Raw genomic sequence first — 27441 nt, forward strand, 5'->3', positions numbered from 1 at the left:
AATTTTGTCTAGCCCTTCATTTCACTATATTGCTTTGCACAGTTAATAGTTTTACATTTTTATTCTATTTTTCTTTCATTGTATTGTTATTTTTATTGTTTATATTTTATTAAACTGCATATTTTTTAAATTCATTATTTTATTATTTCTATTTTATTATTCTATATTTTTTAATAAACAGTACATTTTTAAAAAATTAATATATAGTTTTATTCACATATTTAGATTTAATTTCCCTATATTAATAGTTGTCCATTTTTATTCTATTTTTTATTCATTGTATTATTATTTTATTGTTTACACTTTTTTTTAAACGGCACATTTTTTATATTCACTATTTTAGTATTTATATTTTATTCTATATTTTTTAATAAAAGGTACATTTTTTAAAATTCATATACATTTTTATTCACATTCACACTCTGATGGGCACATTATATGTTATGGGGCACACTGATGGGCACATTATATGTTAAGGGGCACGCTGGTGAACACATTTTATGTTAAGGGGCACACTGATGGGAACATTTTGTTGTGCCCATCAGTGTGCCCCTTAACATAAAGTGTCCATCAGTGTGTCCCTAACATAAAGTGTCCATCAGTGTGCCCCTTAACATATAATGTGCCCATCAGTGTATCCCTTAACATAAAGTGTCCATCAGAGTGCCCCTTAACATAAAGTGTCCATCAGTGTATCCCTTAACATAAAGTGTCCATCAGAGTGCCCCTTAACATAAAGTGTCCATCAGAGTGCCCCTTAACATATAATGTGCCCATCAGTGTGCCCCTTAACATATAATGTGCCCATCAGTGTGCCCCTTAACATATAATGTGCCCATCAGTGTGCCCCTTAACATAAAGTGCCCATCAGAGTGCCCCTTAACATAAAGTGTCCATCAGAGTGCCCCTTAACATAAAGTGTCCATCAGAGTGCCCCTTAACATAAAGCGTCCATCAGTGTGCCCCTTAACAAAACAAAATGTGCCCATCAGTGTGCCCCTGGAATTCTCTGACATACACACATTTCATACCTTGAGAGCAGGCAGAAAGCTGGAGATGGCGGAGGTAGCAAGTTGCAGGGAGCAGGAGCTGCGCCAAGAGCCTTCTGAAGGGGACTATGTGACTATAGTTTGCCAGTAGGCAGGTACAGGGGATTGGGAACCAGGAGCGATAGCGAGCAGCAGGGAACAGGGTGCACATGTGATGTCAGTGGTTGCTGGGATGCCCACGATCCTAGCAACCAATGCCTGCTGAGTGGCAGGGATCTGACATTTTAGACTGGTGGGCTGACGGTCCGGACAGGAGCGTCGTTCAGTCCGTGTTTGGACTGCAGTCCACCATTTAATGATTGCTGATATTTACTGTATATACAGTATACCACATAAAACCACCACCCAATGTAATAACAAGTGGAAGAAAAAGCCCACAAGAAATAGTATGTAACTGTAATATAAATAGACCAAATAGTGCCAGAACATCCTTCTTACCCTATATATCTCTACAAAACATATACCTTTGGATCTACTTCCAAGGGTCTTCTCTACTTTCCACCTCAAGCCTAAAATAAGCATTCTTCAGATATTTGTCCATTCTGTGATGAAGAAGTGAATGCACTTTGTTGAAATGACCATGGCAGAACTGGTAAAACTCCTCCTGCTGGACATGTTCTACCTTTAGGCCTCATGCACACCGGCCTCCTGAACTTGTTTAGTTGAAATTGACCTGGGACGTAAGAACAAACTATACTTCCCAAATCGATTTTCCCTGTTAAAGATATATTCACATGGGGAGTATCAGTGCATACGCTGTGCTAGGTCTGTGTTTACCTGCACAGGGATGGACCAGTGTTCCATGCATCCCCATACAGGCAGTCCCATTGGTGTAACAAGCTTTTGAGGTCTGCGTATCCCTTGATATCTGTAGCCAATTGGCTTTTGTAAGTGTTTTCTTGAAACTCGAAAAATTAGAATATCGTGCAAAAGTTCATTTATTTCAGTAATGCAATTTAAGAGGTGAAACTAATATATGAGATAGACTCATTACATGCAAAGTAAGATAGTTCAAGCCGTGATTTGTCATCATTGTGATGATTATGGCTTACAGCTCATGAAAACCCCAAATCCACAATCTCAGAAAATGAGAATATTGTGAAAATGTGCAATATTCTCGGCTCAAAGTGTCCCACTCTAATCAGATAATTAAGCCATAACACCTGCAAAGGGTTCCTGAGCCTAAATGGTCTCTCAGTCTGGTTCAGTAGGAATCAGAATCATGGGAAAGACTGCTGACCTGACAGTTGTGCAGAAAACCATCATTGATACCCTCCATAAGGAGGGAAAGCCTCAAACAGTAATTGCAAAGCAGTTGGATGTTCCTAAAGTGCTGTATCAAAGCACATTAATAGAAAGTTATGTGGAAGGGAAAAGTTATGTGGAAGGGAAAAGTGTGGAAGAAAAAGGTGCACAAGCAGCAGGGATGACCGCAGCCTGGAGAGGATTGTCAGGAAAAGGCCACTGAAAAGTGTTGGGGACTTTCACAAGGAGCGGACTGAGGCTGGAGTCAGTGCATCAAGAGCCACCACACAAAGACGGATCCTGGACATGGGCTTCAAATGTCGTATTTCTCTTGTCAAGCCGTTCCTGAACAACAAACAACGTCAGAAGCGTCTTACCTGGGCTAAAGAAAAACAGACCTGGTGTGTTGCTCAGTGGTCCAAAGTCCTCTTTTCTGATGAGAGCAACTTTTGCATCACATTTGGAAACCAAGGACCCCGAGTATGGAGGAAGAATGGAGAGGCCCAGGGACCCCGAGTATGGAGGAAGAATGGAGAGGCACACACTGCAAGATGCTTGATGTCCAGTGTGAATTCGGAAACGTCGTTCACTCGGTAATCCAAGAGTGCCATCACTGATTTCGAAAATCGGCCGACCAAGTCATAAAGTTCACCCCATATAACAAGCGAAACTTCTGTTCCTTCCAGGTCACGGCTCGGAAAAACGATCGTACGATTTGACCATCACTGAGTCAAAAATTGGTAGTTTTTCACAAATTTTCCAACATGCCCGATCTCCGAAAAGGGGAGGAACCACGAAAATCCGCCGGTGCCATTGACCCACTAACAGAGTGAAAATCGGCCGATTATTCTTAGGTCCGATTTTCGGACAAAAAAATCGGTCGATTTTCGACCCATGTATGGCCGGCCTTAGAAGGATGTTTTGTTTCTGGATATATGAGATGCGACATATTAATTCCCAGAATGGATTGGTTATAACCCTATCAAATACCTCTGCATTCTTCAAAAGACGGGATGAAATGTGAAGGTGATGTTCTTTCTAAACATCTGTCAAGATTTGAGGTGACATCTTTGCGGAAATGTTTCTCATTCCAAAATCCTCTGTTAGAACCTGCCACACTGTTCATGTTCAATTCATCTGCCATCATTTGCATACCCAATATTTGATCTGAGTGTCCGAGGGTTCACACTCTGTCCCAGGAGCGGACGGACCATTTGGAAACTTAGGCACTGCCCGAGGGCCCGGGGTCAGTAGGGCCCCCCATGAGATGCCCCTGGTGCCTTTTTCATAGGCTTTTTTGAGTTTGGGCAAGGACACAGAGGCCCCATGATCCCCTATTGCCCAGGGGCCCCATGAGTTGTCAGTCCGCCCCTGCTCTGGCCACACTTGCATCCATCCTTTGCATTTTTGGCTGCCCACTTCTTGCGTCATCATGGACATCTTCCAGCCCCTCCTTAACCACTTCAAGTCCAGACACTTTTACCCCCCTCCTGTCCATGACAATTTTTAGCTTTCAGCGCTGTCGCATGGTAAATGACAATTGCGCGGTCATGCAACACTGTACCCATATGAATTTTTTAGCATTTTTTTGAGACAGATAAAACTTTATTTTGGTGGTATTCATTCACCACTGGGATTTTAATTTTTTGCTATATAAATAAAAAAGTCCAAAATTTAAAAAAAAAAGGGTTTTTCTTATACAATTTTGCAATAAATAATCTTTCTTCATAAATCTTGGCCAAAATGTATTCAGTTATCTTTTTAGTAAAAAAAAAACCACATTAGTTTATAGCCAAAAATAATAATTTTTCAAAACATTTTTTTTTTTTTATTATTATTTATGTTTTTTTTCACATACTGCCACCCTAGCAGTACAGTGTCACCATAGTGACACTGTACTACTTGTGGAGATTGATGAAGATTTTTTTTTATACTGATTGCTTTTACATCCATAAAGGCTATAAAAGCAATAATTTCCCTTTCTTTCTGGCTACATTCTTGCAGCCATTGAGAAATACTGTGAGAGCTGTGATTGGTCACAGCTTGTCACATGGTACAAGGCTGTTGTGAATAGCCTTGTACCATGTGACCTCTGTGATCATTCACAGATTTCACACGTAGTAAGCAATGATGTCAGAAGTGACATCTTGCTTACTACTATTCATGTGATCACTGGTTGGCCAATCAGTGATCACATGATCGGGACCTCACACAGAGGTCCCGTACAGCGATCGGTGTTCTGCTGTGTCCTCCCAGGGAGCGCACAGGCTAAAATGGCGGGCGCTGTTTATGAACGGCAACCCGCTCCTGCACTGCTCCCATCCGGCCGTTTATATACATGGGCCGGACGGTTAGTGGTTAAACTGCGTAGCAGCAAGCATCTTGCTCTGGGGGCACTGAGCAGGGGGGGGGTCTAGAAGCACCTGCAGGGGACCCGAGAAGAGGAAGATCGGGGCTGCTCTGTGCAAAACCATTACAAAGAGCAGATAAGTATAACATGTTTGTTATTTTAATCTCTTCACGCCGACAGCGCGAAAATATGCGGCCTCTTGACGGCTGGGCCTTGAAGCCGAGCAGCCGCATATTTGCCTACCATTTGTAAACAAACGTGCTGACAGCGCGCGCCCTGCTCGCTCCCAACACGTGTCGGCGTCCCACGGAAAGGTCCTTATCTCGGGACCTTTCTGATCATGTGACTGCCGTGACAGCCAATCACGGCGGTCACATTACCTTAAACCCTGTCTTCCGGCATCAGAAAGCCCTTAAAGGGCCAGGAGGTGCCGGCGTGCAGGGGTTATAGAAGAAAAAAAACAACCTTTCTAACCACTCTAATCCGCTGCTCCAAATTCCTGTTACTTATTTTCTGCCACAGTGTAACGCACACACGTGTTATTTCTTCTACTATTCTGTAAAGACTGTGTCAACTGGTCTGCGATCCGGGCACGTGCAAGTTAGAACATGTCAGAACACGCTTGAGTGCAAATGGCTGCAAGTCTTGGGGCAGCACAGTGGCTAAATGGTTAGCACTTCCGCCTGGCAGTACTAGGGTTGTTGGTTCAAATCCCAACCACAGCACCACATGCTTAGAGTTTGCATGTTCTCCCTGTGCCTGCATGGGTTTCCTTCAGTTTCCTCCCACACTCCAAAGACATGCTGGTAGGTTAATTGGCTCCTGTCTAAATTGGCCCTAGTATGTGTATGTATGAATGTGAGTTAGGGACCTTAGATTGTATGCCCCTTGAGGGTTAGGGACCTTAGATTGTATGCCCCTTGAGGGTTAGGGACCTTAGATTGTACACCCCTTGAGGGTTAGGGACTGATGTGAATGTATAATATATATGTAAAGTGCTGAGTAAATTGATGGTGCTATATAAGTACCTGAAATAAATAAAGTCTCACCACCATAGTGATATGCTATGGGCATTCTGGGAATTAAATGGTCACACCTCGTATGTGAACTATTTATATTTCAGTTACAGAATATTTTTTGTCTTTTTTGTTTCCACTTGTTATCACAGTGGGTGGTGATTTTATTTATACATGCATACAGTATGTAACTACTACATTGTTTTTGAGTTATTTTCATTTTGTTTCAGAGGGGCTTGAACACGTAAACACAGCGGGTTATTTCTTGGATGTTTTATATTACTGTTAAAAAAAGCATAGAAGGTGTGAGATTATTTAATAATGGAGATGTACCACTCTTGGTAAATACATACATTGTAATTGACAGTTCAGAGAACCTGTTCATCTTGATGTATATAAACACAGACAATATTTACCTTTGTCAATTCCCTGGCAGGCCGGAGTCACTATAAAGGAAAGTGAAGACTTTTCCATGTTCTGACATAAGAAACTAAACACTTCATTGGCTTCATTAGCTGCAGAAACCATTTGCACTTTCTATCATTCTGAAATAGAGACAAATGTAAATCAATTGAAAGTGCGCCAGTGCAGAACCATAAACAAATACCACGGTTTTTAAAGAAACCTGTAATAAAAATAGATATTTTGACACTTAATGTGGTATTAACCTCTTCACACCGAGCGCATGCAAATGAGTGACCTCCCAGCGTCTGGGCCTTGACACCGGGCGGCCGCACATTTGCGCACAATTAAAAAAAACATATGTGCTGAGAGTGCTCGCCCTGCACGCTCCCAGCACATATGTCCGGTACTCACGGAAAGGTCCCGATCTCCTCTTGTGATCGGGACCTTTCCCGATCATGTGACTGCCGTGACAGTGAATCACGGCGGTCACATGACCCTAAAACCCCGCCCGCCTCCCGGCTTCTGAAACCCTTAAAGGGCTGGTGACAGTATGTTAAAATAAATAAACACATTTTTATTCAACTTATTTTACAATTTTTCTTTTTTTAAATACTTTTGTCAGTGTAGTTCAGTGTTACCATATTATTTTATTTTTTTTGACACATTCGATTTGCTGTTACAATGACGATCACAGTAACATTTTGCACTGTCATGAATGCGTTACATTCATGCCAGCTGTGATTACTAGTGATCTGTGATTGGCTACAGCTAATCACATGGAACAGGATGCTTTGACTGGCCAAGGTATCATATGATAGCTGTGGGCCAATCACAGCATCACTAAAAGAATCACAGCTGTTATGAATTCATTCATGGAAAATTGGGTATTTGGCACACTCCAAGACGGGGTTAAGATGGTACATGCGGCAAAAATGGAAGATAAGAATAGACTTAAAAGGAAAATTTTCATGTAATCATAAACATATGTGCAAACATATAGATATTAAAAGAAATAATAAATAATGAGTAGTAAAAGTCCTTATATGAATAGTCCTGGATGGAGTTCTGATGCACCATGGGATGGGGTGGGCAGCCAGCCAATGATGAGCTAGAGAGGCCCTGTGATAAATCAGGAAGAAAGAGGCAGCACCCTCTAGGTGCAGTATAAAAGCTCTTTAATAGGTAAAAATCTCACAAAAGATAATTATTATTATTATACAGGATTTATATAGCGCCAACAGTTTGCTCAGCGCTTTACAATATAAAAGGGAGACAATACAGCAACAATACAGTTCAATACAAGAGGGATAGGAGGGCCCTGATCCTGGGAGCTTACAATCTAAGGAAGAAGATTAGCGCTTGTCTAAAAGGCATCCGCTTTTGGTGAAGGAGTGTGGAGCCTCTAGGCGAATGGGGAGATCCGGCGTCTAGCGGTGATGCTGGTGGCTTCCAGCATGTCCTCAGAGTTCCAGGATTCCCTCAGCGCAATGCAAACCTCGCTTCCGGTCACGTGATGGCGGGGGTGGGCGCGCGTTCAGAGCATGCATGCTCCCTTATCAGGCCGTGACGGAGCCATCTTGAAACAGATCATTTGTACCCATAGCGAGGGGAAGGGAAAGAAAACTCCTCTTGCTTGCTGGCGTGGCTTGGGGAACAAAGGACCAGCAGCAAGAGAGCTCATACTGTAGCGCAGGAGTGGCTAATGCATAGAATACCATAAAGTAAAAATGCATATAATAAAAAGGGGATATGTAATGGGATCTGTGGATATATAGGAATGGCAATGATGCATGTACATCTATTATACATGAGGATATTGCAAAACTAATACATGTGGTGTCTGAAGGAATAAATAACAAAATGTGAGCCCTTAGGAGGACGGTTCACAGTATTATTGGGGGTACAAAAGTAGTAATAATGTAAATTGGTGATGACAATTAATAAGCAAATCATAAGAAAACTATGTCAAAAACACACAGTAAAAAATATTCAGCATGCTGGTTCCATATGATAATAAATAAAATAAATAAAAAGAAGACTACATGAATAAAAAAATAAATAGAACGTGTGTGTGTGCGTGCATGTGTGCGTGTTCCATAGGTATACGTAAATAAACCAGATGGAGAATGTATACGTATATTATCAATGATTGTGGGAATATGAAGTTTAGTATTATAGGAATTATATAATGGCCAACATAAGAAATCTATGTCAAATACACACTAAAAGATATTCAGCATACTGGTTCCATATGATAATAAATAAAATAAATAAACACAAGAATAAATTAATAAAAAAATACACAGAAACAGTGTTGCCATTGAGGATGTAGAGATGCATACATAATGGTAATAAATATATGAGAGACATAGTAAAGCATATATGCTTGTTATGAGGTTTTCTTGTAATCAAATGTAGATTGAATTATATATATACTGTATATTATAAAAGAAAAAAGCAGCACAGTGGCTAAATGCTTAGCACTTCCGCCTGGCAGCACTGGGGTCATAGGTTCAATTCCCAACCACGGTACCACCTGCCTGGAGTTTGCATGTTCTCCCTGTGCCTGCGTGGGTTTCCTCCTACACTCCAAAGACATGCTGGTAGGTTAATTGGCTCCCGTTTAAATTATCCCTAGTATGTGTATGTATGAATGTGAGTTAGGTTAGATTGTACACCCCTTGAGGGTTAGGGACTGATGTGAATGTACAATATATATGTAAAAGGGCTGCATAAATGGACAGCGCTATATAAGTACCTGAAATACATCAATATATATATATGAACATATCAGTAAATAGTCCAGTGGATAGCTATGGCCCTAGTAATCTGATCAGTGGGTATGTATAAATGAACCAGATGGAAAATGTATACATATAGTATCAATGATTGTGGGGATATGCTGTTGAGTATGATAGGAATTATATAATGGGCAGTATGAAAACATATTTGCCTTAATTGTAGGGGAAAAAATAATCATGTGTTGTGATAGAGTATGATAACTAGATGAATGGACTTTAAGAGGTGGTTACCTCTAGTTTTTAGGCCCTTGGCGTTATTTATTATATGATAGTGCTAATCTCTAATTCTTCGTTCAAACCCCCAGGGACTAATGTTCCCAGGGAATAGATCCAGTAGGTCTCTCTTTCGTACAGGCGTTTGAAGCGTTCTGCTGTGGGGAAGCTGGAATGTATGGATGCAATAAAACCACACCTTCAGACGATTTAGAATGGTTCTCCAGAAAATGTCGGGGTACACTATGTGAATCTAAGCCATCTTCTCCTAGTCTCCTGTGTTCACCAAATCTTTTGCGGAGGGTACGAATGGTGCATCTGACATAGAGTAGGCCACATGGGCAGGTGAGACAATATACTACAAACTGTGGCGACACAGTGGCTTAGTGGTTAGCACATCTGCCTTGCAGTAAATGGATCATGGGTTTGATTCCCAACCATGGTGCCTCCTGCATGGAGTTTGCATGTTCTCCCTGTGCTTGCGTGGGTTTCCTCTGGGTACTCTGGTTTCCTTCCACACTCCAAAGACATGCTGGTAGGTTAATTGGATCCTGTCTAAATTGGTCCTAATATGTGTACATATGAATGTAAGTTAGGGACCTTAGATTGTATACTCCTTGAAAGTTAGCGACTGATGTGAATGTACAATATAAATATATAAAGCGCTGCGTGAATTGACAGCACTATATAAGTACCTGAAATAAATAAAAATAAACTGGCTGGAGCAATTAAAAAAATCAGATATAGGGTATTTTTCCCCTTTGGCGTGGAATTCTTTTTGACCATGGGTAACGTGTTTGCAGGTTAGGCATCTGGGTTTGCGACATTGGCACATGCCTTTGATGTTTAAAAAGGTAAGAGGAGTTGTAGTTGGCAGCTGTTTAATTTTGCTGGAGGCTATTTTGGTTTTGATGTTTTTAGCTCGCCTGTAAGTCACTTTGGGTATGGCTGCGATGACAGATGTAAAATGTGGGTCTCCTTGTAATACTGGGCAGCACAGTGGCTAAATGGTTAGCACTTCCACCTGGCAGTACTAGGGTCATTGGTTCGAATCCCAACCATGGTACCACCTGTCTGGAGTTTGCATGTTCTCCCTGTGCCTGTGTGGGTTTCCTCCAGGTTCTCCAGTTTCCTCCCACACTCCAAAGACATGCTGGTAGGTTAATTGGCTCCTGTCTAAATTGGCCCTAGTATGTATGAATGTAAGTTAGGGACCTTAGATTGTACACTCCTTGAGGGTTAGGGACTGATGGGAATGTACAATATATATATGTAAACTGCTGCATACATTGACAGAGCTATATAAGTACCTGTAATATATATTGGCCACTGTTTTTGGAGTATGTGTTTCATTCTACGGAATTGATTATGGAATTGTGCGGTGAATCTTCGGGAAGCTTGTTCTTGACTAGATGCAATGTTCTGGGTGGTTGGCAGTTGTTTGAGGTACAAGGGAAAGGCTTCTTCGACTAGGGTGTCAGGATAATGTTTGTTGAGAAATTTGTTTTTAAGGAGATGGCCGTAATATAGTCTTGTTCTCTGGTGCAGTTATGTTTGAGACGACAAAATTGGCCTTTGGGGATATTGCTGATCCATCGGGGATGATGGCAGCTTTTATAATGTAAGTAGGAGTTGCCTGCCGTAGGTTTGGTGTAGTTTTGGGAGAAAATGGTATTGGCGTCATGGCAAAGTTCGAGATCTAAAAATGGCAGTTTGTCTGGATCGCAGACTGATGTAAAGGATAGACCCATGCTACTGCAATGTTGGACAAAGGGTATGACTTGTTTAGGGGGACCATCCCAAATGATGATGATATCGTCTATATACCGACCATAAACAATTAAATGACTGACAAACGGGTTGTTGCTCCAGATGTATTGTTGCTCCCAGAGTCCCATGGTCAGGTTGGCATACTTTGGGGCAAAGTTGGCTCCCATGGCTGTACCATGTATCTGGAGATAAAAATCTCCTAAGAACTCAGACTAACTGTGGGTTAGAGAACTTTGTGGTGTCTAAAATGAATTGGGCCCGTCGGGGATGTAGAAGTGAATCAGTATTGAGAAAATGATGTACTGCTTGCAGACCTATCTCATGTGGTATGGATGTGTATAGGGAGTCGATGTCCAGAGAAAGCCAGAGGTAAGTGCGTTCCCAAGCCACCAGCATCACCGCCAGACGCCGGATCTCCCCATTCGCCTAGAGCAGGGGTAGGCAACCTGAGAGCCGCAGGACTACAAGTTCCATCATGCCTCTGCAAGTCATAGCTGTAACTGTCAGTTTTGTAATCTTTGCAATGCCTCATGGGAAATGTAGTTCTACAACAGCTAGAGAGCCGCAGGTTGCCTCCCCCTGGACTAGAGGCTCCACACTCCTTCACCAAAAGCGGATGCTTTTTAGACAATCGCCAATCCTATCTTTTCTGAGTGGCCTGTATTACTATACATTTTTACCTATAAATTCATTCGTAACAGCTTTCTTGACATTGTGATTACATACAGATCACATGATCCCCCAGCCAATCAAAGCAGCCAGGTACAAGGAGCCGCAATCCGCTGTGTCCTGTGGACACAGTGGTCGGATGAGCGGCGTGCCAGTATGCATGTGCTCAGTGATGTACAGATCAGGGGTGGACTGACCATTTGGAAACTCAGGCAGTGCCCGAGGGCCCGGGGTCAGTAGGGGGCCCCATGAGATGCCCCTGGAACCTTTTTCATAGGCTTTTTTGAGTTTGTGCAAGGACACATGGGCCCCATCATTCCCTATTGCCCGGGGGCCCCATGAGTTGTCAGTCCGCCCCCGGTACAGATATATTACTTACCCTGTAGCTACACCCCGCAGTACTGGCAACTGGCTATTGACCACCCAGAGAGCATTGTGTTTCAACAAAAGTGGAGTTACTCTGCAAAAAAGTTTCCCCCCTCCAGACACATATCCGTGGAACAAAAAGCAACTAGTGGCAGACCTGGCGATGAATTGTTGTGTGCCGGCTACAAGAACCTGGAAGAGACCGCCAGCTCCAGAGTACATAGGAAGAGAAGGTGGCAGCGCCTGACCTGGAGTATGGCGATGGCTTAGAGCAGGAGAACGCTGTATTCTATGGGCGCCTGAGTATGTTTTCTGGAAAAAAATGGCATAAGGGCTCAATTAGAGAAGTTTTCCTTCTAAGATTGCTTTTCAGAGGATGTTTGGCAGGCGATGAGGAGGTGACATGTTGCTTCCTTGCTGCCTGCTTCAACCTCAAAAAACCTGCACTACTGCGCCTCAACTGCACGCCATTCCAGCATGTGGTCTTATTCAGTTGAATAGGTTGTTTTGCCAGGTGGTACTGCCCGGTGAACGCAACAGTGGAGATCATTTCTAAAGCACCTCAACTTGGCATGTGTGGACCCCCATCCTTTTACAGCTTAACCCCTTCCTGCCAAGCCTCCTGGCCCTTTACAAGAGTCTAAATATCATTATGTACAAGAAGGGAGGGGCTATGCTAGGGGCTCTTCCAGGAGAAGGGGGAGAGGAGCTGGGCCAGCACACACTTCCTGGTTTTGTCACAATTATTTCAAATTACCAGTCAATAAAGTATAATTTATGGAAGGAAATCCCCCCTTCATGTACACGTCATATAGAGGATTCTGAGCCTTTACCTGCAGTGCCTGGCTGGTGACCGGCTCCCTGTGACAGGTACAAGGGCCCTGGAAGCTGACTGGTTGCTCTGGGGAAGCTGGTTGCTAAGAGAAAACTGAGTGGTTGCTATGAGGAAGTTAACTGGTTGCTATGAGGATGCTGGCTGCTAAGAGGAAACTGAGTGGTTGCTATGAGGAAGCTATCTGGTTGCTAAGAGAAAGCTGACTGGTTGCTATGAGGAATCTGAGTGGTTGCTCTGGGAATGCTGGCTGCTAAGAGGAAACTGAGTGGTTGCTATGAGGAAGCTAACTGGTTGCTATGAGAAAGCTGACTGGTTGCTATGAGGAATCTGAGTGGTTGCTCTGGGGATGCTGGCTGCTAAGAGGAAACTGAGTGGTTGCTATGGGGAAGTTAACTGGTTTCTATGAGGAAGCTGGCTGCTAAGAGAAAACTGAGTGGTTGCTATGAGGAAGTTAACTGGTTGCTATGAGGAAGCTGGCTGCTAAGAGAAAAGTGAGTGGTTGCTATGAGGAAGTTAACTGGTTGCTATGAGGAAGCTGGCTGCTAAGAGGAAACTTAGTGGTTGCTATGAGGAAGCTAACTGGTTGCTATGAGGAAGCTGGCTGCTAAGAGGAAACTGAGTGGTTGCTATGAGGAAGCTAACTGGTTGCTATGAGAAAGCTGACTGGTTGCTATGAGGAATCTGAGTGGTTGCTCTGGGGATGCTGGCTGCTAAGAGGAAACTGAGTGGTTGCTATGGGGAAGTTAACTGGTTTCTATGAGGAAGCTGGCTGCTAAGAGAAAACTGAGTGGTTGCTATGAGGAAGTTAACTGGTTGCTATGAGGAAGCTGGCTGCTAAGAGAAAAGTGAGTGGTTGCTATGAGGAAGTTAACTGGTTGCTATGAGGAAGCTGGCTGCTAAGAGGAAACTTAGTGGTTGCTATGAGGAAGCTAACTGGTTGCTATGAGGAAGCTGGCTGCTAAGAGGAAACTGAGTGGTTGCTATGAGGAAGCTAACTGGTTGCTATGAGAAAGCTGACTGGTTGCTATGAGGAATCTGAGTGGTTGCTCTGGGGATGCTGGCTGCTAAGAGGAAACTGAGTGGTTGCTATGGGGAAGTTAACTGGTTTCTATGAGGAAGCTGGCTGCTAAGAGAAAACTGAGTGGTTGCTATGAGGAAGTTAACTGGTTGCTATGAGGAAGCTGGCTGCTAAGAGAAAAGTGAGTGGTTGCTATGAGGAAGTTAACTGGTTGCTATGAGGAAGCTGGCTGCTAAGAGGAAACTTAGTGGTTGCTATGAGGAAGCTAACTGGTTGCTATGAGGAAGCTGGCTGCTAAGAGGAAACTGAGTGGTTGCTATGAGGAAGCTAACTGGTTGCTATGAGAAAGCTGACTGGTTGCTATGAGGAATCTGAGTGGTTGCTCTGGGGATGCTGGCTGCTAAGAGGAAACTGAGTGGTTGCTATGGGGAAGTTAACTGGTTTCTATGAGGAAGCTGGCTGCTAAGAGAAAACTGAGTGGTTGCTATGAGGAAGTTAACTGGTTGCTATGAGGATGCTGGCTGCTAAGAGGGAACCGAGTGGCTGCTACGAGGAAGCTGACTGGTTGCTATGAGGAATCTGGTTGCTATGAGGAAGCTGACTGGTAGCTATAGGGATGCTGGTTGCTATGGGCAACCTGCCCTCTTCTCAGGATAAACATTGGAGGATGGGCTCAGACATGACGTGTCCCCTCGTAGTAGTAGTGGAGGGGGAGGAGGGGGTCTCGGTGGGGAGTCTATGCTCCCCCAGTCACGTCCATATATACAGAAGGAGGGTCCTGTCAGGAACTCCGGGCAGGCAGGCGGGTAGGAAGACTCTCCTGACAGAGCATTCCGAGCAGCCAATCAGCGCTCCTCCCACCCCTCCCCGGCTCCGCCCCCTGTCCTATCAGGCTCAGGAACGGCGCGCGGCCCAGTCACAGCGCACCACGAGCAGCTGCCTAGCCGATATAAAGCGCATGCGCAGAGAGCGGGCCTCCTTCACCACAGCGCCACGTCCCGTACACCCCGGAGAGTCTTGGTCATGCTGCGCCCCGCTCTCACCCTGCTGGCGGCCGCCGCCGTCGTCCTCCTGGTCCGGGCCGACATCCAGGAGGAGAACCACGTGCTGGTGCTGAAGAAGGACACGTTCGAGGAGGCGCTGAAGAACGAACACTTGCTGGTGGAGTTCTGTGAGTTGAAGCCGGCGGAAGGGGGGTGGGGTACCGGGCGCTCTTTTTATCGCTCGGTACTGTAAAGCTCGGGGGGGTGCGGTACCCCCTCCTTTCCCTTCATTCCGGGGACATCTGGGCGGGTCACCTGTACGGAGTGACGGGGCGAGCCGGCCAATGAGCGGGGACGCAAGGAGACGTCATCCAATGGGGGAGCGCTGACTCTTCTAGTGGGCGGGGCTTTAAGTTTGGTTGACGTGTACTTAGTTGTGTAGATATGTCACCCTTTCCCTGCCGGGTGTGACGTCTGGACTTCGTTCTGGGCCCAAGAGCTGACACTCCTTACTACTCCTATACACAACCAGGGTGTCTGATTCCCTCCTCTCTTCCATCTCGCCCTGTCATAGGCTCTATATGGACTGATTGGTACATGGCAGGCCTTCACAAGGCCTATACAAAACACCCCATACACTGTACGATGTTCATTACCAGATCTATGTAATGCAGAGCAACGGAGGCGATCCAATCAAGCGGGCCCTTCCATTTCATTGATCTAAAAGGAGGTTGTATAGTGTATGGTCAGCTTGAAGCTCTCTGTATGCTATGCAATCTGATTGTATAATCTCCTTTTTTAGATTAATAATCATTTGGGTACATCTAAAGTTGATTGTACAATCCATTCCCATAGTCTCCGATTGGGTGCGAGCTTTTTATAACTGATAGACTGTACAATCAGATTGTATGACGTAGATTTATGCTGCACCGTCTTCGTTACCTGTCTATGTAGTGCAGGGAAAAGGAGGCAGTCCAGGCAAGCAGGGCCTTACGTTTCATTGATCAATTCTAAAAAGAGATTGTACAATTGTAGAATACAGAGCTTTATGCTACCCATACACTATACAATCTTCTAGACCAATCTTCAAATGAAAGGGCCTGCTTGACTGGATTGCCGCCTTTTCTGTTACATCAGTAATGAGGATTGTACAATCAGTGTATGGACAGCGTAACGCTGTTATACAATCAGATTGTATAATTTCCTTTAGATCGCTCATGTTGGTACCTCTAAAGTTGATTGTACAATCCATTCCTTTAGTATCCAATCAGGTGGGACCTGTTTATGACTGGTGGAGATAGATTGTGTAGCATAGACTTGTGCTGACCATACAATCTGATTGTACAATCTCCTTACCAGGGGCGGACTGGCAACTCGTAGGGCCCGGGGCAATTGGGGATCATGGGGCCCCTGTGTCCTTGCCCAAACTCAAAACACACCCAAAAAAGCCTATAAAAGGTACAAGGGGCATTTTATGGGGCCCCCTACTGACCCCGGGCCCTCGAATGGTCAGTCCGCCCCTGTTCCTTACCAATCTTTAATGCAGAGAAATCGGTATTCACCTAAAAGGAAACCTTTATTTTATTGCAGCTTAGATGTGATGGATGCATTAGCCTTCTATTATCTGGTGATCCAGCCAGTAAGTCTGTTTTTCAAGAGCTGTCTCTCCTAGATGAATCTGTCTTTATAGGGATGAGACAAACCATTCACCACTGACGGGTGCTTACAATGATCAGATTTCTGTAAAACCTTTATCTCAAAAGAAACAAAATGGTTGTAACTGTATATGAAGTGTGAGCTGGAGCTTGGCTTCAGTTATATTTAAATCTGTTAGTCCATCTAACCCCCCCCCCCCAATGCCGCCCCCTGTGCTCCTTCATCCAGAGTGGCGGAGCTCTAGTACAGGAGGCGTGTGATTGGCCATGTCACCAGGTGACAACAGGAAAAGTCTAAAAACTAATGCAGCTGATATGACTGGTAAGCTCCAATACGAGGGCGTTCAGGTCACACCGGGATTTGAGTTTATGTAGTAAAAACACATTTCAAAACTGCATTTGTTTTTTGACATCCTCCCCTGCTACATTTACACTTATCCCAGCATTTAATTCCTGGAAAGATTTGTTCACCTGAACCATCGTAGGACAGCCGACTTCACTGTGTCATCGTGTTCACCATTCCCACAGAAAGATTCATCTCTTGTGCAATTTCATGACCGGTTACGCATCGATTATCCAGGATCGGGCGTTCTATGTGCTGAATGCTCACAGGAATGACTGATGTGGGCCGGGAACCACCACGGCCGGCGTCATCACTGATGGAAGTAGTCATCTTCGAAACGATTACCGTTCACATGTCTTCCTGCGGCTGAGTGTCATCACCGTCCTGTGCTTGAAGTCTTCTGTAGATATCTGCAAGTTTTACGCCTTCGTTCACAAATTTCATCACCACACACAGTGCCCAGTCATAGCTGTGCGATTTGTGAATTGAAATGGCATCTAGTGAATGTCAGGGTCTTGACACGTGCCATTTCTAAAGTAGTTCTTGCGTAACATTTTTTTGCAATTTTGTTGCGATGTTCATACATAAAATATAATTAAAATTGCAAGAAATCGTTGAATCTTAAAGTGTCAGTCTTCAGAAATTGCACACAGATCATGTGATTTTAAATCGCAGGGGTGTGACCGGTGACTGCTGTCTTAACTGACACCTGGACTAACCCATGACATATGTGCTGCCTACCCGTGATAGGACACTACTGCGTGTAGTACCGCCACACTGGCATCCCTTTTATTCCTGAAGTTTCAGGTCCCGGTTTGAATTTAACGCCCCTTGTGATTGTGTGTTTAATAGGACTCATCGCACTGCAATCTGTGAAGTCAAATTTAGATGTACGGAAGCGATGTAACATGAGGACCTACCTAATCTATCCAGTCCATCTGTCTGGTCAGGCAGGCTCCTCTACATAGTTGGTAGAAGACACTTGTCCAATTACTGTATGGAGAAATGAAAATGGAGTTCCAGCTGTTTACACCCCCTGGCGGTATTCCTGAGTGTAGCTCGGGGTAAAGTTTCAGCACCACAAGCGGTAACCCCGAGCTACACTCGGGAATACACTACAGCGTTGCTCTGGGATCCCTCCATCACTTACCTTGTCCTGCGCTCCCGCAATGTCCCTCCTGCAGTGTCCCCTGTAATGTCCTCCGGCTGATGCCGGCATCCGGGTTCCGTTCCCTACGACGTCGGGACGTACGGGGATGGAACTGGAGGGAAATTTTAAACATTTTAAAAAGTGACATTTACTAAAATCACTAAAATCACATAGTATAACATTCCTGTATCAAACCATTTCACATACATTTTGTCCCGAGTGCTTTGTCCGGCGCCCTGCCTGCGTTTTGTCTGTTCTTTCTGCCTGGAAACTGAGAAACGTCCATGGCGTCCAAAAAGCGTCCCTTTAGGTAAAAAGCGGTTTTAGACCAGCTAGAGAACAGCGATAGTAAATCAGAACCACTTGCAGAATTGAGTGATAATGATTCGTGGGGGAAATTCCTCATCAGACCCTGAAAATGATTTTGCGACTTTGCTCAGCGATGTGCGAACTTGGCGCTATATTTCAAATTTCAGTGTTTTTGGTTTGATTATATTATTGAATTAAATTTATTAGAATATATTTTTGATTTATTAAATTATAATTTATGATTTGATGTTTCAAATTTTATCCTACCCGGGATGTTTACTAGACTCTTGTTCGGACAGATTTCAGTGAGTTATTCCTAAGAATTACAGGCCTACAATAAAAAACGACATATTTCCATGCAAAAAAAGTACCGCTTTGAGCACAAATTCATAATCGGACCGCTAGGGAGGTTAAGTCAGGGGCTACAAACCTATCTGCTGACTTTACCTGTCCGAGTCCAGCGATGTGCTCACCTGCCCCATCCCTTCTCTCCTCCATGGCGCTGGCGTCTCAACTGTGGGCACCAGGTGGTGACAGCCCAGTGCCCACTGTGCATGCACTCACTGTGCCTCCCAATTGGTCCAGCAGTATTTTGGGACCTGTGACAGTTCCTAGGAGACTGCAGGAGGGAAGAGGGGACTGAACTTCTGTCTCACTTTGCCACGGCGAACTGAGCCAGAAGTGGGAGCAGGTACCTGTCAAACAGATCTGCCCCCCAAAAGGTGCCAAATATGGCAATGAAGGGGGGGGGGGGAGGCAAATAAGCACAGCTTCCCCTTTTGAGTAGAACTCTGCTTTATGGTATACCCTTACATACTGCATAGGCCATAAAATTGTTGGGAAGGGCTACAAAATGTGTAGTTCTGTGATTGTACAATCAGATTGTGGTGTGTGTAGCTAATAAAGCACTATGATTGGGTAGCTTATGCTCCTCTAAAGGAATCATTGTGATTTTCTGTTTTCAGGTGTACAGAAATGCTATGAAGGACATTAGCCTAGACAGTCAGCTTCTCTAGCCAATCAGAGCCTTTAAAACAGAGCAATGAGAAGTGAGCAGAACGGACACTCGTAGCGACTAACCAGGTGACCCGAGACCAGCATCCTGGTTGCCATGTGTGGCAGTGTGTTTAGTAGTCGCCAAACGGCGCTCTTTGTAGAAGTCTATATAAGGTTACATTGTATCTTCAACTTCTAAAACCGCATAACTCAAGATCTAAAAAATCAAAACCGGCTTATAAAAAAAAAAAAGTTAAGGGGTATTCACTGGTAAAGCTAAATTCAAGAAAATTGCAGATACAAGGTAGGAGGAAGGCACGGGGAGGGCTCAACTCAGGGGTGTCCCACCTCCCCTACACAACACGTACAGAAAGTCGGCACATCCACAATATCTTGCAAAGGAAGATTGTAATAGAAAAGTCTGAGCCTAGGTTCACCCTGATGTGGTCTGGAATTCTCAGCGTTTTCTGAGCGAATTCTGCACCGCATCAAAATCTCAGCCCGTTCATGCGAACCGCTGTGTGTATTAACACCCTGAAATTGGTGCGCAAAACAGTGCGATGTGCAGAATCAGATTGCATAGGTGTGAATACCCATGTGATCCAATTCTAGTGTGGACCCAAAAAAAGTCCTGCACCTTTTTGATGCAGTACAATTTGAGCCATGCATAATGTATGGCTCAAATCGCACTCCATACAATTCACATGTGATTTGCACAAGAATATAGTGCAATTCCTGTGCAAATCGCATGTGGTGTACTGCACTGCGTGAGTGTGAACCTAGCCTGTGTGCAATACAATGGATCATAAGGATAGTGTAATACAGGGCTTGACAAATTTTGCTTTGAATCTAGGAGCCAGCTTAACACTTTCCTGCCAGCGCCTCCCGGCCCTTTAAGAGTTTCAGAAGCTGGGGGCGGGGTTTAGGAATCATGTGACTGCCGTGACACGTCATCATGCCGGTCACATTATCGGGAAAGGTCCCGATCAAAAGAGCAGAATGGGAGTACCAGACATGTGTGCTGGGAGCCCGCAGGGTGCGCGCTCAGCATGTTTTTTGTTGCACGCAAATGTGTGGCCACTCTGCGTTTAGGCCCAGACGTGGGGAGGCCGCACATTTGTGTGCGGCCAGCGTGAAGAGGGTAGTCAGGAGCCAGTTTTTTTAGTGTAGTGTGGATTCAGTGCCTGCGGTGCAGCAATTTTTGGGCAGCAATCCTAGCACGATTCAATTTGCTGCAAAACAATTGCGTTTTAGGCGCATTGAAAACAGTGGCACCTGAACCTGTTGTGATCACAGCGATTTCTGCCACGATCCCAAAATGCCCAGGTGTGACTGGAACAGCCCTGGTTCACACGTTGTCAAACTTATTGACATGACAGGCTCCATATTATGTATTCCTATTGAGGTGGCTCCCTTCAGATGCAATCCGCATGCATGGGGTTTTGAAGTCTATGGGAGGCGACTTTGCATTGAAGTCTTTGGGAGGCAGTGTGAACCCAGCCGCTAGGATCCAGATTCTAGTCGCTGTGGTGACCTGGCACCTGGGATTTGTTGAGCCCTGGTGTGAAATGAAACCATACAAATGTCCAATCCCAATTATCTATAGATCATTAATAAAATAAAGATGGGTAAAGTCATGGCCACAGGTGATATCCTAGAAACTGTTTAGATTGACTCAACTTTTTCATCAGAGGAACCCTTGAAATTACTTTCTGGTCTCGAAACCCCTGCTAAGTTACTATATCTACAACTCATGATATGTTAATGTGATGATCAGTGGGAAGAATTGGATGGCTAAATATCAACTTTTGTCAGTGGGAGCTTACCTGAGGCAGAAATTGCTCATGGAACCCCTAGTAACCTCTGGAGTAACCCTAGGGATCATGGAACCCTGGTATGGGGGGGTGCACTTCATGTGTTTCCAGGACTTCACCTGTCTGCCTGACTGGCCATGACTCCACCATCTTGGTATGCTACTAATGTATATATTTGGATTGGACACGCTGTATACGGTCTCGGGTTACATCGGCCTTAACCTTTTTAACATGAAGGAACCCTTGATGTGACTTTCATGTCTCAGGAACCCCTGCTAATTATATCTAGCTCAAAGGTTATTGGTGACAACAGTAAGTTGTGGAGAGAATTAGGAATGCGGTGTACATGGCATGTTTGACCCCCCCCCACCCACCCCCAGGGGTGCTTTATATTAGGGATGCACAGATGCCTTTTTTTTTTTTTTTTTTACGGTTGAGAAACTATCCTTTCTGTCAAGTACTCATTGATACAGCGTATCAATACTTTGCAGCGTGATTTGCGTCCATACAAGATAGGTGCAAATCACACTGCAAAGAATAGCATGATATTTGAATTGGAATGCGATTCCTGTTCAAATTGCATGTGGTTCCCCACTTGTGTGAACCCAGGCTTGTCGTTCACACAGGAGTGGTGCAGGAAACCTCTGAACTGATCCCATGCTGTCACAGAAGGGAAAGCCACTACACAAGTCTGAAGATTTGAAATCCTCACTGCTTTCTCTCCTCGCAGGGATGACTGTACAGGCTAGACAGCTTCTGATTGGTCAGCAGTCATGGTGCTGACCACTCAGAAGCAGTCTAGCCCACTGCAAGGAGAGCCACAGGGATTTCAAATCCCCAGACCTGTGAAGGAACCTAACATCTGGAGGAACCCTGGTTGAAACGTGGCTGCACCATACTTCTATGTCTGATATCAGTGACTTTTCTACAGTTTTATTATCCTCTTGCATTATACCGTGAGAATTGGACTTTCTGTACTTTTCTTCTTTGAAGCTTCAACAGGCAAACATGTCCCAAGGAGAACATAAACTGCTAGAAGGGAAACTGTTCTGAGTAAATATTAAAGTTTGCTGAGCAAGTAAGAGCTTATTGTATCTCATGCCAAAACTTTGTTCTGGATAGTGATGAAGGGTTCTACCTGCTCAGGATTTGGTTGCTGTCCATCTATACTCAAGGATTTCTGTCACAGGGAGTGAAAGTAAAGGGACAGCCACCATTTTTGGTTCTCACCAGAACAGGAATAGAAAAGGAATCTTCCCCTTTTGGTGACACGACTTATTCTGCTGGTTTCTTGCAAGTACAGTAAGTAAAAATCTCTTGATGGGACATAAGTGACTCGCTTTACAGTGTTTAACCACATCAAGTCTGGACACTTACACCCCCGTCCAGGCCAATTTTCAGCTTTCAGCGCTTTCACACTTTGAATGACAATTGCGCGGTCATGCAACACTACCCATATAAATTTTTTAACATTTTTTTGTGACAGATAAAACTTTATTTTGGTGGTATTTATTTACCACTGGGATTCTTATTTTTTTCCTATATAAAGTCCAAACAATTCGAAAGTTTCTTATAAAATTTTGCACATCTCTCCATAAATCTTAACCAAAATGTATTCATTTCTTTTTAGTAATATAACCCAAATTTAACCAAAAATTATAATTAACATTTTTTTTTATTGGTTTGTCACCCAAGCAGTACTGTCACCATAGTGACACTGTACTAATGGGGGGTGATTTTTTTTTTTTTACACTGATTGCTTTTACAGCCTTTATGGGTGTAAGCAATCATTTCTCCTTTCTGACTGCATTCTTGCAGCCATTGAGAAATACTGAGAGCTGTGATTGGTCAGTTTGTCACATGGTACAAAGCTGTTGTGAATAGCCCTGTACCATGTGACCTCTATGATCATTCAGATTTCACTAGTAGTAAGCAATTATGTCAGGAAGTGACTGCTTGCTTACTACTATTCATGTGATCACTGATTGGCCAATCGGTGATCTCTTGATCAGGACCTCACAGAGGTCCCATACAGCAATCTGTTCTGCTGTGTCCAGAGCACCAGATCGCGGTGCCCTGCACTCCCAGGGAGCACGCACAGGCAGTGAATGCAAAGGGCATTTATAAACGGCCACCCGTTCCTGCACTGCTCCTGTCCGGCTGTTTATGTACATGGGCCGGACGGGAAGTGGTTAATATACATATAATATAGAACAATGGAACTTGTATACATAACCTTTCATCCATCCCATGGAAGCTGTAAAATGATTCAATATTTGCTCCAGATTCTTTGCTTGCAAAAAACCCCTGATGAGTCGCACCATGCGTGTCCTACGGAGTCCTGGTTATGTAGGGCCACTGCAGTGTTTACCGCACACATCATGCTACTTTTTTTCTTTACAAATTCCATAGAACTTTTCTGTAGTGCAGCTTATTGTGATGTGGTTTGCTGACCTACATTCCACTCCGAATAAGTACCCATGTATGGTGAGTGTTTATAAGTGCACTTTTAAGTCTGGACCTAGAATGGTGAACCTGTCACCCCTGGAAATATCCCAATGCTTTCTTCTGAAGATGAAAAACTAAGCAAATTGGACAGTGGCTCTACGCTTGCTCCAGTTTTTAGGCCCTGGTTCACACTAATGCGTTGCGGCACATTGCATGTGATTTGCACAGGAACCGCACCGTATTCCTGTGCAAATCGCACATGTCTGCAGTGCTATTTGAGCCATATATTCTGTGTCTCAAGTTGCATCTGCACCTAAAAGCTGCAGGACCCTTTTCCCCACACCTGATTCGCATCCCATGCAATACAAATTCTGGTAATCGCACTGCATTTTGCTATTTTTTTTTTAACATGGACTCCCGTACCAGATCACATGGACGCCGTGTGGTTGGGGAAACGCACAGGATTTGCTACAATTTCCACAATGCATTACTGTGAACAGGACTAAAATTCTGCCCCGGTGCTTTTAACAGGTGAAACTTTGACTTTTGCTTGATCAATATTTGGGATCTCAGCTGTGAGCAAACTCCTTCATTCAGCCATATGGACCGGTGGGTGTAAACTGACTTGGCTGTTTACACGTGCCTGTCTCCAATCTGTCCTGTCTAGGTGGATCGGAGGGTAGTCGGGTGTAAACGGAAAAGGAAGTCTACTTACTATTGGCTGTAGCTGCTCTGCATAAACTGTACACAGGACTGTCATCTTCCTGCTCCAATTTGATTATCAGGGGATCTGTCTTCTGATCCCCTACTGATCAGAGCAGAGTCCACGCCTTGTAAAAGGGGACATATTGAGACGGTCTTCAGGTTTGCAGAATGTTTTAAATGTTCATCAGGAAAAGAGAACTGAAGTCAGTGACAGTCTGAGAACAATGTTCAGTTCTCACTGAGATCTTCCTGTTGGTGAAGTTGGGTTCGGTTAGACTAATGCAGGCCATAGACGGGGAAAGAACTGACTGCTTTTTTTGGCCGAAAAAAAAAAAATTGGCCGATTTTCGGATCGTTAGTGGGGTAATCGGTCGGCGGTTTTTCGTGATTTTTGACACTGGTTTTTTTGGTCTTGTTGAAAAAAAAATCAGCCGATTTTTGCAGCAATGGCCAAATCGGCCAATCTATTTACCGATTTTTAAAAAATGCGCATGAGCAGTTACCAGGAAGAAGGAAAGAAGAAATAGAATATGAATAAGAAAAAGAAATAGAATATGAATAGGAAAACAGAATTTCAGTCCAATATTATATGTGACATTTAAAGTATACCAACATTGTATCTAAATAGAAACCTCTGTATCCGAAATGGATACAAATAGATACAATGTTGCAACTTTTTCTTCATATTCTTTCTTTTTTCTTCATTTTCTTTGTTCTGTCAAATATAATAGTGGAGCTCTCTGCAGGGACACTGCTATTATATTTGCCGGCCGTAGACGGGAAGAAAGTCAGCCAGCTTTTTTTTTTTTTTTTTTACCAATGGTGGTAACGTCAGCTGATTGAACTGATTTTTTTTTTTTTTCTTTCTCTAAAAAAAAGGCTGGTTTTCTCCCAGTCTATGGCCTGCATAAAGCGTATTGCAATCATTGAACAGATTATGAGCTGATTGCAACACCTGGAGCCCTGTGTTCATTCAGAATGGATCATCGGCTACATGTATCATACGTGTCCTTATCCTTTTGAACTTTACCTTGTGTGATTATACGACAGGCAATATTGATAATAGGCAACTTGATTGTATTGTGCATATGAAATTAGGAAGTTCCATTTTATTTTTTAGTCAAACTGAAAACTAAGCAAGTGGTTAATAATCACAAATGTCAGTTAAACTTTAAGAAGTGTATACCTATGACCTTGCAAGACCTGCTTAGTTGACACCTTTTGGACAATTAGTGGGCAAAGCTTGATGCAGAAAATCTGGGAAACGTGTTTTGGATGAAAAGGTCTGTTAAAGGAGAAGTTCACCTTATTACAAAATGCGCATTTTTGTGCAAGTAAATGCATTTTACACTGCAAATTGTAAAGCATTTGTAAAAGTAAAACCCCAAAATAATAGTTTAAAGTGGCGCTGAAGAAATAATAAAATACAATAATAAAAAAATATTGTGAATACCCATAAACTTAATAGTGACAACACAAACGTATGAATGGTCTGATTACTGTAATAAACAATTAAAAATAGTGGACAGTCCATGAAGGTATAGTAAAGTGATCCAAAGTCCATAAAATGTAGTCTTTCACCATGTGCAGTAGACTGAAAACAAAGTTCTTCATAGGATTCCCCCACATGGATGTTAAGGCATTTCACCCACAGTCAGCAGATCACAGGTGCAATACCGGGATCCTGCAAGCTCTCAGTACATGCTCTGCCGGCACCTCTGACCCCTGTTTCACACCTATGCAGCCATGCGGGCCAGGTTTTGCTGGGCACAAGAGCCCATTCATTTGGACGCCCGTGACACGCAGGGAAAGGTCCCTGTACTACTTTGGAAAACGCAGCCCGCATGGGAACCTCGGTTCCCAGTATGGTTGTTTTCCAGTACAGGCAGCGTGCCATTAGAACTAATGGCACCCTCCCACAGGTCCACAATTCTCAGGGTGGTGCTGCTACAGATTTTTGTGCGGATCTGCTGCAGCACCACCCACATAGATGTGATGCAGGAAGGCTGGATTGCAGGACTCGGTGCTTTGGTAGCTCATTGAGGACTGTAAGCTGTTTTATGGTTTGTACACAGAACTCTGTGAATGACGTGGTGGTGTGGTTGTGACAGAGCCCCACACAGCCACACTTTGAAATTGATTGTGGATGTGGGGAGTAGATTCCCCCCCCCCCCCCATTACCACAATCACAAGGAGGGGAGAGAAGAGTCAAGCGTGGAAACATGTTCCATATGTGAACTTATCCTTTAAGACTCTCCATACCTGGCCAATATTGGCCTGTATTACCACTCTAAGCTTGGCCAACAACTGATGGTCCTTGATTGGCTACATCTGTAATTCCACACCATTCAGCACAGTGATCTAGAAAAGGGTACAGGTTGATGGAGACAAAGGCCCTTGCTGTATGAAATGGCTGCATTTTCTTTGTACTGTCCTTGCCTAGTTATGCCTTCATTTTAGCTATTCATGTGTTTCTGTTGTAGCCTCAGGGTGGTGTGGTGACACTGACAAATTAATGGCTCATAAAAATCAAATGAGAAGCCATGAAATGCAGGAATTGCGTGCAGAAGTTCATTTTATTTGCTGCATGTGACATTTATGGTTGTCAAGGAACATGGATGTATTGATGTAAATTCTATTTGCAGCTAATGACATGTGGAGACTTTAATGGGGAGAATTGTAAATGTATACAAAAACACAGGGTATAGAACATCTACTTTTAGTCTGTCCCCAATATTGAGCTTGAAGCTTTGTCCATGGCCATGGTCGTCAGAGCTGAAAGTGATGAAACAATTTGCATTTTCACCAGAACAAGAGGGGAGAAGTCTTCAAATGTGGATGCATGTTGAGTGCCCAAAGAAACCTGCAGGGTATAGAACATCAGGTTTTAGTCTGTTCCCCACTATTGAGATTGAAGCGTTGGCCATGGTCACCAGATCTGAAAGTGATGGGAAACAATTGGCATTTTCCCCAAAACGAGAGAAGTCTTCAAATGGGGATGCATGTTGAGTGACAAGTGTTTAAAGGGCATTTCCCGTACTTTGCAGGGCTCTTCTACCCCTGTCTGCAGGACAGAAGTGAATTTCCCTCACCAATAAAACCAAACTGAAAAGATTTCAACCATTCTCTAATCTTGGCGCCATTACTTGAATATGATACGTTTATACTGCTCCAAAAGATGAACGAACGAAACCAGCGCTCCAGTCTTCATACAAGCAAGGCGATGCCAAAATGCCAACCGAAGAGGTGCTGCCCTTTTAAGATTGGGGAATCTGACCACTAGTGGAAAAGAACAAACAAG

General features: G+C 43.8%; 1 protein-coding gene across 1 annotated transcript in view; it reads left to right on the plus strand.

Annotated features, from left to right (window-relative positions):
• The first annotated feature begins 14737 nt into the window (after positions 1 to 14737).
• P4HB (prolyl 4-hydroxylase subunit beta) overlaps positions 14738 to 27441 on the plus strand; it is a 37459-nt gene continuing 24755 nt past the window's right edge. The window contains exon 1 of the mRNA XM_089657510.1: positions 14738 to 14908. Coding sequence (XP_089513636.1) covers positions 14761 to 14908 — 148 coding nt within the window. The 5' untranslated portion in view covers positions 14738 to 14760. The remainder of the gene's footprint in view (positions 14909 to 27441) is intronic.

This window comes from Staurois parvus, unplaced genomic scaffold (genome assembly GCF_062004578.1).
Source record: "Staurois parvus isolate SC_StPar_1 unplaced genomic scaffold, SC_StPar_1.0 ptg001008l, whole genome shotgun sequence".
NCBI lineage: Eukaryota > Metazoa > Chordata > Amphibia > Anura > Ranidae > Staurois > Staurois parvus.